Source organism: Culex pipiens, chromosome 1 (assembly GCF_016801865.2).
Source record: "Culex pipiens pallens isolate TS chromosome 1, TS_CPP_V2, whole genome shotgun sequence".
Lineage (NCBI taxonomy): Eukaryota > Metazoa > Arthropoda > Insecta > Diptera > Culicidae > Culex > Culex pipiens.
The window spans coordinates 76,128,259-76,138,850 of NC_068937.1; the positions used below are offsets into that span (position 1 = coordinate 76,128,259).

General features: G+C 49.2%; 1 protein-coding gene and 1 pseudogene across 1 annotated transcript; one reads left to right on the forward strand and one right to left on the reverse strand.

Annotated features, from left to right (window-relative positions):
• Positions 1 to 1,883: 1,883 nt before the first annotated feature.
• LOC120427640 (RING finger protein 10-like) lies at positions 1,884 to 4,514 on the forward strand (annotated as a pseudogene).
• A 1,612-nt stretch (positions 4,515 to 6,126) lies between these two features.
• On the reverse strand, positions 6,127 to 8,938 carry LOC120427636 (uncharacterized). Its single transcript, XM_052705967.1, has 4 exons — positions 8,805 to 8,938; positions 8,195 to 8,456; positions 7,963 to 8,129; positions 6,127 to 7,908 (listed from the first exon to the last, which is right to left on the reverse strand). Exons 1-4 carry the CDS (start codon positions 8,936 to 8,938, stop codon positions 7,503 to 7,505), a joined length of 969 nt encoding a protein of 322 aa, XP_052561927.1. The 3' UTR covers positions 6,127 to 7,502.
• Positions 8,939 to 10,592: the final 1,654 nt, after the last annotated feature.

Here is a 10,592-nt window from a genome sequence, read left to right on the forward strand (position 1 = left end):
CAGATCTTGATCCTCGACGATGGTCCACTCGGAAATGACCGTCCCGCCGGAACCATCTCCATTTCCTCGGAGTGGCCTGCTGGTATAAGTAGGACGGTGACTGTTTAAGGCCATCCGGGTGGAAATGAAGACGGAGGGGGAACCGGAATCGGAGGCGCTGACTTCCGGACCACGTCGTTGGTCAGCATGATGACCTTGGTGGGGAGGACCCGGCAAGACGGTGGTGTTTGAAAGACCGACGGACTGGGTGACGGTGAAGACGCAGGGGGAACCGGAACTGGAGCTGACTTTCGGCATCTATGCTTCCGGGCCGCGTGCTATTGGGGAACTAGTATTTGGTCGGGCGGAAGGCTGTAGAATAAGCTGATGCAGAAGGGTGTCAACTTAACGTTGCGGAAAGTGCTGGTCAATGGAACCTGCGAGGCAGTGAAGCCGATTTCACTGACGGATATTATTATGCTTGTGAATTCATCCGTTTCGGCAGTTTTTTTAGGGGGAGTTTTTATTTCATTGAAACCCATCGGGAATTTCGCGGTAACGTTCCGTAGTGACTTTTTCACATGAATTCGCCGGTAACTTTTCTCCGGTGTGCAGATTCCGATGCCGATAGTCCGGAAAAATATTCATAAGCTGCAAATTGTTCGGATTTTCGAAAATACTAGAAAAGGAGGAAGCATTTTTGCGAGGGAACTATTTTGAATGTTCCATGGGGTCCAGATTAGTGGTTCAAAAGAACGGCGCACAATGCGGCCAAAAATATTGCTGGCCCGCTGTTCCGAGGTTCATCTTGGAATCAGGGGTTGGAACTAAATCTAAATTGGTTTAAAGGTATTTTTTTTTTCATTTCAGCAAGAGGTTAAGATGATCGAAACGTCCGGTTCGAGCCATGAGTTGATGCCGTCGTTCCGGGGATAGTTTGTGCTCGTGTTGATGCTCGTGCGGGGGATAGGACGCCACACCAACACCGTCCGTTGCGCACAGGGTGACTGCGCGCGAACATCCTCCCGGCCCTTGAGGCAGATGCCTCAATCCATCGGAAGCGAGACCAGCTTGTGCACCGGCCGCTGATACTCCTTCTCTCCTCTGCGCACGGTGACGTTGCGAACGACGCCGTACGGGTCCGGATGTGCTGCGACGATCCTTGCGAGCTCCGCAGGTGGTGTGTTCTCGTTCTTGATCAGGACCAGCTGTCCCGGATCCAGATTCTGTTGCACCGTTTGCCACTTGTTCCAGTGTTGGAGTGTGGCCACGTATTCGTCACGCCAGCGTGACCAGATCTCGTTGACGTGGCGCTGAATCCGTTGCCACTTGTCCAGACGGCTTTCCTTGATGTGGCTGATGTCCGGTTCCGGCAGCAGGTTGAGCGGCTGGTTGTTGATAAAGTGGCCCGGCGTGAGGGCCTCGTACGAGTCAGGCGACGCAGAGCTGGCACAAGGGACGCGAGTTCAAGCACGCCTCGATCTGCGTCAAGACGGTCGAAAGGTCCTCGTACGTCAGCGCCGTGTTCCCGAGCACCACTCGGAGGTGCTTCTTCATACTCTTCACCGCCGCTTCCCAGATTCCTCCCATGTGGGGGGCGGATGGAGTGATGATATCTTTGGTTGAGTGTGGCGATCATCAGAGTTGGTCCTGCGTGCAGGTTGCGAAGGTGGACTTCTGACAGCAGCAAGTTCGTGTACCGATGCTCTTTCGGGATGATCATAGGATGGCGCACGTCGTACGGCTGGTTGGAGTTCTGGAGTCGGGCACCAACCCGCAGAGTGCCATCTGCGTCGACGAACGGAAACAAAGCCTTGAGCTTGCTGTTGCTTGGAAGCGGTGCATTCTTGACCAGGCAATCGATTTCCGTCTGGAAGCTGTCGTGTTGAGCTGCTCGCGCCAGTTGCAAGCAAACGTCGTTGATCTTCTTTGGCGTCAGCGGTCCTTCCAGTTTGGGCGCGTTGGTGCGACGAGCCCGAGAGCTGAGCCGCAGACGGTTGATCCAGCACAAGATGCGCCGAATGTGAGCCAGATCCGAGTAGCTGGTGAGTAGGAAAGTTAGCGTTTCGTGGTCGCACCAGAGCGGCGGCACGGCGCTCGCGAACGGACAGGGGATCGTAGTCCGCATCTCCAGCAGCTCATCCTCTTCGATCTCGCCCAGTGGTTCAATGCGCCAGTAATTCTTGATCTCTTTCAGCCAGCTGGGGCCGTAAAACAGGGGGTGCATCAGCAGCTCAAGCGGCGTGATTCCCCGGGACGCGCAGTCGGCCGGGTTGTTCTTGGACGACACGTGGAGCCAGTGTTTGCGCGACAGAAACTGCAGAATCTTGGACGTGCGGTTGGCCACGAATGTTTTCCATAGGACGAGTGGTTCGAGTGAATGCGGCGGCTCTGCATCGTTGCTGCTCACAAAATCCAAGAGTATGACGCTGTGAAGCTACACGCTATTCGAAAACTACCAACATCTGTTGAAGGACCTGTTCAACGCGGCGTTCGTGCCCGCTTGACCGACTTGAAGGAGGAGCTGCCGTCTACTTTAATGGGGATTGTGCGATTCCCAAGGACTGCTCGATATGGAACTCAAAGCGACGGCCGGAGTTGTGCGCCCAGGTCAACTGTTTGTCGAAGATTGGCGGCAAATCCAACCCGGCCATCGACGTCCATCCGTGGCTCAAGTTCGCTGAGCTCTGTCGCATGCTACTGCGGTACAATCCCTCCAAATTACCGGAATATACTTGTAGCACAGCGAGCTGGACATTAGCTTCGCGTATCCCAAGCACATGTGGATGGCCGGCCAACGAAAGCGAGCGTGCGACCAGCTAAACAGAGTAGATCTTCAAAACGGAGGGGAACTGAAATCCGCCGACTTCTCGCCCATTGCTACATGCAACTCGGCCAACGGCATAACCAACTCGCGTGCTACGAAAAGCGAAAATGGCCATCAAGCACGACTCAAACTTGTACAAGGGGTGACATCTCAGGGCGTACAAGAACTTCGAGGTCAAAAGCGGCATAGGATCGGAGAGTACGTTACTTTCCAGCTGATGCGCCGTGAAAAGACCTCGATGGCACTCGCCACTGATTTCTACGTTGTACGATCCCAAGGTCGGCGACAACATCCTCACCAAGCAGCTCGTTGCCGATTCGGTCTGAATTAATTGATCGCGAACAGCAGGAACTCGACAATCAGATTGTCGTCGACGGAATGGACTGCCCGGAGAACGTCTTTATGCAGCAAGTCCTCGTGCAGGTCAAGGAGCGTAGGGAAAAGTGGCGAGCAAGAACCGTTGTCAGAACCAGCTGCTCCGATTATTCAACCGAACGGATATCGGCCAGAACAGCTGGCAACTGCAACCGCCGACGTCAGTGAACCGCTGCAGGACATCCTGATCAATGAGGACAGCAACTTTTTACTGACCGACATCGACAGTGGGCCACTTCCGACTGCTTCTATTTCTATCAGGCCTCCGACGGCCAAGCGTTGTATTTTAACTCGATGAACATCCGCATGCTGCAAGCCATGTATGGAGGTTGGACAAGGGTTCGCTGAAGATTACCGTGAACATTTTTCTAAAGGACAGCTGCTCGATGTCGGAGGATTTGCGGAAGTATCTTCAGCATCACCCCGTTTGCACCCTGTTTGAGATTGCACGATCGCAGGAAATTAGCCAAAAGCGCGCGCGTGCCAAGTGAATCCGCGAGAAGCAATTCTTTCAAATCTTTGAGCGCCAGCTGGAAAAATCGATGGCTCGACCCGCCAAGATTCAGATCGATCCCAACAAGCGTTTCCCACATTGCAAACATCCATAAATTGAGTCGAGATTAAAACTTTGAATCTTTCAGTATGGAAGCGTCGGAAGCTACGACTTTCTATGGAACCCACCCTAGGAACCTATCCAGGAACGGACCAATCCGCATCCCCCGGTACATTAGCTGGCGCTGGTCTTCCGAGGCCAAAGGTAACACTCATTTGCAATTCCATTCGCTCAAATCTCACATAAACTCCCGCTTCCAGATGCTGTCCATCTCGTCCCGTTGACCTTCCCTCGGCACCGACCGTTTCCACAAACGCGTTTGAAATGCTGGCCACACCGCCAGCTCCCAAACTGCTTCAGCTGACGGGCTCAAAAATGTCCGCTGTCCCGTCGGCGGAACGCCGTCGCAGATCCGGCTCGATCTCTGCTGTCGACGCCAACGAGAAGCTGCTGGAAAAAGCACGCTACTCAGAGTTCCGCAACGATTTGGGTTGGCCATTGAGGCGGCGCTCGGTGCACCGCGGTGTAGGAAGACCTCCAGAAGAACCTTGGCGAAGACAAAAAAAAACAGGCCGTCCCCACCGTGGAAGGATCATCCACTCGGCCAACCAAAACACCAACCGCCTCCTCACACTCTGGTTTGACTTCGGCCAATACCGGTCTTTGACACCCCACCTGGTTCCAAGTGATCCGGAAGCTAAATGTCCAAATCGACGACCCGCGCATTCAATAAATAAAATTAAACAAAAATAAAATTTTAATAAAATTCAACAAAACAAGTAGCTCAGAACATTATTTTCCTCCTCACTATCATTCCGAACCGATTCCTATCCCCCGGAACCGTTTTCCTGCATTTCTGGAGGATTTTCCGGTACCGCACGCATGTCAAATTTGAGATCGGCTTCACCATATTAAAATTAAGTTCGGGTACTCGATGTCTATTTCTATCAGGCCTCCGACGGCCAAGCGTTGTATTTTAACTCGATGAACATCCGCATGCTGCAAGCCATGTATGGAGGTTGGACAAGGGTTCGCTGAAGATTACCGTGAACATTTTTCTAAAGGACAGCTGCTCGATGTCGGAGGATTTGCGGAAGTATCTTCAGCATCACCCCGTTTGCACCCTGTTTGAGATTGCACGATCGCAGGAAATTAGCCAAAAGCGCGCGCGTGCCAAGTGAATCCGCGAGAAGCAATTCTTTCAAATCTTTGAGCGCCAGCTGGAAAAATCGATGGCTCGACCCGCCAAGATTCAGATCGATCCCAACAAGCGTTTCCCACATTGCAAACATCCATAAATTGAGTCGAGATTAAAACTTTGAATCTTTCAGTATGGAAGCGTCGGAAGCTACGACTTTCTATGGAACCCACCCTAGGAACCTATCCAGGAACGGACCAATCCGCATCCCCCGGTACATTAGCTGGCGCTGGTCTTCCGAGGCCAAAGGTAACACTCATTTGCAATTCCATTCGCTCAAATCTCACATAAACTCCCGCTTCCAGATGCTGTCCATCTCGTCCCGTTGACCTTCCCTCGGCACCGACCGTTTCCACAAACGCGTTTGAAATGCTGGCCACACCGCCAGCTCCCAAACTGCTTCAGCTGACGGGCTCAAAAATGTCCGCTGTCCCGTCGGCGGAACGCCGTCGCAGATCCGGCTCGATCTCTGCTGTCGACGCCAACGAGAAGCTGCTGGAAAAAGCACGCTACTCAGAGTTCCGCAACGATTTGGGTTGGCCATTGAGGCGGCGCTCGGTGCACCGCGGTGTAGGAAGACCTCCAGAAGAACCTTGGCGAAGACAAAAAAAAACAGGCCGTCCCCACCGTGGAAGGATCATCCACTCGGCCAACCAAAACACCAACCGCCTCCTCACACTCTGGTTTGACTTCGGCCAATACCGGTCTTTGACACCCCACCTGGTTCCAAGTGATCCGGAAGCTAAATGTCCAAATCGACGACCCGCGCATTCAATAAATAAAATTAAACAAAAATAAAATTTTAATAAAATTCAACAAAACAAGTAGCTCAGAACATTATTTTCCTCCTCACTATCATTCCGAACCGATTCCTATCCCCCGGAACCGTTTTCCTGCATTTCTGGAGGATTTTCCGGTACCGCACGCATGTCAAATTTGAGATCGGCTTCACCATGTTAAAATTAAGTTCGGGTACTCGATGTCAAATTTGTATGGCTACGGTTTGCGCCGTTTTGATTGGATCCACTCAAATTTGAGTTCCCCTCACGAGGTGGTCACTCCAAATATTTTGCATTTATTCCATAAGTTGATCCGTATGTGCATCCATATTTACGTGCATACACCTCGGCATACACCATTTTTCTATGAAATTTATTTCAGTGTTTTCACAGCTGTCATCGTAAACGCGCGCACTGCTGATTGTTTACAAACAAACAAAATCAATCTGTCTCGATTACATTTCCTGGCCGGGAGATTTGCTGGCGCTCTGTTATCATCCGGCAATTTCCAGGGCCAGCAGCTTTGTCGTAGTAAATCCGGATTATCCATTGTTTTGTGTTGAATTTGGTGCGTGTTCCGGACTCAGTAAGGCACCAGCAAGCGAGATGGCGGTAACTCTGGAGGACAAGTCGATCGAGCTGGTGCTGGTGCTGGATTCCTAGCGGAAGAGCGAGCGCACCGTCATTAAGACTTCGACACGGCAGACGTCCTTTTTGCCCGTGATTGGCCTGGTTGATCCGGACAAGCTCAAGCCGTGCGATTTGGTGGTCGTGAACAAGCACTCTTACCTCATCCTGGAGACACTTCTGGCCGAGAAGGACGCGCGCGTCAAGGCGATGGAGGTGGACGAACGGCCCACCGAGCAGTACTCGGACATTGGCGGGTTGGACCGTCGTGCTGTCGATGCCGCTCAAGGACAAGTTCAAGAACCTGGGGAATTCATCCGCTGAAGGGAGTGCTGCACGCTGATGACTCGTACCTGTGTGCAAACAAATTCGACCTTCCTGAAGCTGGCCGGGCTGCAACTGGTGCAGATGTCCACCGGAGACGGTGCCAAGCTCGTCCGGGACGCGTTAGAACTGGCCAAGGAAAAGTCGCCGGCGATTACTTCCTGTACGCCTCTACGCTGCAGACGCATCTAGCTGGGGCATACACTCAACCCTCGGTAGTTGGTCACTTTTTCGTTTCCGCTCACGCACACTATCAAAACAAACGTGTCAAACCATCGGGGTTTGAGTGTATGCATGTTTTAAACTTATTTGACCTTATTTGGTCACCTCACTCCTTATCATGGATTTCGACGAGAGACGAACATTGAAGTCGCCTTGGATTTTCTTTTTATTTCTGGTTTCAGCTTTACTTTTTTGTATTGTTAAATATGATGAAAAAATACAATATTGACCCCCAAACCCTCTCCGTTCACGAGTTAGATTGGCCAAGAGCTTAAGATGAACCCCGCTCATGAGATCGAATTCAAAAGCAAACAAGTAGTTAATATTGACAAATTAAAAATCACATTTATTATTGTCCGTTTCTTTCAAAGGTACACACCGCCGTAGTCATTGTTGCCAGCGATTTTTTGCACTTTGAGTTCAATATTTTCCCTGGATTCTACCCTAGCATAATGAACCTGTGGTGCACGGGTTCACTTCTAAATAATTTAGTTGTGTTTTCTCCAAAATCGGCTCACAGTTTTTCCTCTTTCGTTGGCCGGATCTCGCTCGCTTCGTTGTTAGGGTGAACTCCTAAGATAGGCCGTAGTGTTGAGTTCTGTGACATCTGTGACGGACTCACTCCGTCGAACGAGCTGGAGCAACTGGCGTTGGGCACAAACGCCCTATCAAAGTTTTCAAACTTTTGAAATAATGCAGCAGCTGCTGGTTCGTCCGGGACCGTTGGTTAAAATCGTTCGTTTGACCAGTTTGCTCAGGCTGCCTACGGTCTGCAGGGGGTTGACGAGTTGATGCCCAGGTTAGTGGTTGGAACGTGTGCCTGATGCAGATTTTGACCATCCCTTCTCCCAGAGTGACGGAAACTCCCTGCCCTTCCCCAATGTCCGTGCTGGTTTCTCTTGAAATGGTCCCCATCTCATCCAGCAGGGACGTCTCGCTGATCACCTTCTCTGTTGAAATGTCATCGTCGAAGATTTCGTGGTATGTATTCGTGTGGTTCGTTGCCGTCGCCGGTTTTGAACTCCTGGCAAGAAATTATGTTTGACGACCTTTTTAACGTGAAACTGGATTTTCTTACCTGGACATGGCTGTTATTCTGGCCGTTCCCGTTGACTTCGACATTGATGACCGATCTTGCGCTTCGCCAACGACCACAAAATTCGAGTCCGGACTGGTTTGCGTCGACGTCGATATCAGCAGCGTCGTTTGCTCCAGATCTTCCGGCGTTACGATCTGGCGGGGAAGCTTCCGAAAGAGGAAAAAGATGTAGACTTCAAGGATCAAGGATTTAAATTGAGCAGTATACTCACATTCTGAGGGTTCACGAGGAAGGCTATTTTGCTTAACGACGCTTCAACGATGCCGATGTGGGCCGGTCGTTTTGCGGTCAGCAAATCTTGTCGGTGCGGATCTTGCGTTCCGAACTTCTGCTGAAGCTGTCGCGATTCACCGGCGACGGTAGACTGTCCACGGCCTAGGTGTCGGGCGGGTTGAGCAGGCCCGTTTTGCCCGAGTTCCAGACGCCCGATTAGCCGAAGCTGGTGGCAGTGCCCATGTTGATCTTCTTGGTACCTTTTGGGCTAGGTTTTTTAGTCACGGCGATCGTCGGAACTTGTCGCGTAGCAGAGCTGGCGGCGGCCACATCCTCCTGCCCTTTCTTTAGCGCTTCTGCTCTCCGTTGCTTCTTGGTCATAAACACCGGCTTGCTTCGGGCCTTGCAAAAGAACATTTCTTGACTTTTTTTTGATAAGGTCCGATAAACAAAAGTAAACATTGAGTGTATCCCGCTTACTCCGATGGACTTTGACATAAGGTGTGAAAGGGATACACTCAATGTTTACATTTGTTTATAGGACCTTATCAAAAAAAAGTCAAGATTTGATACCCGCCGCGGAATTTGATACCCACCGTCCCGCTTACTTTGACGGATGGCGGATGTCACGGGACAAGAAATCTGCTGTGGATGAACCGGTTGAGGGAGAACTGTTTCTGCTTTTTCCGATGGCAAGGGCGTCGTGGAACCCGTAACTGGTCGATCTGCAGAGCGGTCCCATTGGTCCCATCCGAATTATGATCAAAAAATTTACACAACACAACATTCTTAAAAGTGACATTTGCCAATGACGTTTAGAAACGTCAAAACCCACACTGATCAAAATTTCCTTTAAAATTTTCTCGTCACTCTTCGTGCATCCATATTTACCTCGATATTTACGGTATTTACGTAAATTTACCGGAGTTGCTCCAAATGCGCTACGGATGAAGCATGTGCCCAACCCCGTGGTTCCCCTGGTAAGCGTGCATGATTTTCGGTAAGGGTGAAGGTATAAATGTGGTTTCGAAGTGAACCAGTGATGCCAGTTGTTTTTTTTTAAATAAGGAAGCGTTCTTTTATTACGTAACGCAGTTTGGGGGGAGGGGGGGGGGGTCGGTGGCCGTGTTTCGCGCTCCATATTTTTTTTTTAAATTTTGCATGGAAATTTTGTTACGTGGGGGGGAGAGGAGGTCTAAAAATCCGATTTTTGCGTTACGTAATAAAAGAACGCTCCCTAAATTATTTGCCTGTTAGTACACGCAAAATCCACATAACACAGATTTTTTTTAAACAATTAAGGTAAGAACAAGATTGTCCGTCAGGCCTGAACGCAAACGCAAAATTTTGCGCCTGTCATCATAGCCTGTCAGTAATCGACCATTGAACAAAGCAACCCCTGCAGATTGTTCGACTGACAGTTGATGGAAAAATCGAACTGGCACAGCGTTCTGCGTTCACCACTGCGTCGAACGGACAATCTTGTTCTAAGCTTTACACAGATTGTTGAACATGTTCTAGCTGTCAAAACTGTATGTCCGATTTCGTTTTGTTTACCTTCTTTGGCGCGTGAAATTGCAACCCTCTGATGAAGGACAGTCAGACATTGGTCTGATGTCGTTCGTACGGAATGTTTTATGCAGTGATTAGATGGTCCAACGTTCTGCTACTGTAGGCCATCATGATTTTGGAAGTGGCGCTATCTAGACGGATGGTGCACACCCAGAGCCGTACCTTGGATCCACGGCGCCCTTGGCGAAGCATCAATTTGGCGCCCCTCCCAAATTTACGAGCATTTTGATAAATTGATGTTATTTTTCCATGATTGCTTCAAAGAGTTTTGATTTTATAATTGCAATTGGAGACCTTAATATGTTTAAATTCAGAAACTCAGTTATTTTATATTTTATTATTTGATTATTTCAATTAATTAGACATAGGTTGAATTGAAAATTTATTGTAGGAATTAAATTGGCTGAATATTTGCTCAGATTTCATTAAACCGATAATGATATCATGGTTTTGTTTATTTAATGTTTTTTTTTTAAGATAATTTCACATAATTTAATGCTCAATCATGATACATTTTGCTATAACTTGTTAGAAAATTTGATATTTACTAAGCCTGCATAATTTGATCTGATCTAGTATTAGTTCGATTGCATAAGCAAAGAAAATTCCCGGATTCGTAAAATAATCAGCTGATTTGGCTTTGGGATTTCATTACAGTGTAATTCAAAAAAGAAAAAAACCTTCTTTGAAATTAAAAAAATACAGGTCCCCTCTTGTTTAAGCGGGATAGGAATCCTAGCATGCTTAGTAAAATAGAACACACCGGCACCGAAGTATAGTTTTTAAACATGCAGCGGCAGAATCAAATTTAATCAAAATCAATT

Excerpts from the sequence above, each read along its gene's own strand:
- LOC120427636 (XM_052705967.1), bottom strand. The coding sequence starts at position 8,938 with ATGGGACCGCTCTGCAGATCGACCAGTTACGGGTTCCACGACGCCCTT. Across the intron at positions 8,457-8,804 it reads GACATCCGCCATCCGTCAAA|GTACCAAGAAGATCAACATG; the intron begins GTAAGCGGGACG and ends CTAGCCCAAAAG. Across the intron at positions 8,130-8,194 it reads TCCTCGTGAACCCTCAGAAT|CTTCCCCGCCAGATCGTAAC; the intron begins GTGAGTATACTG and ends CTCTTTCGGAAG.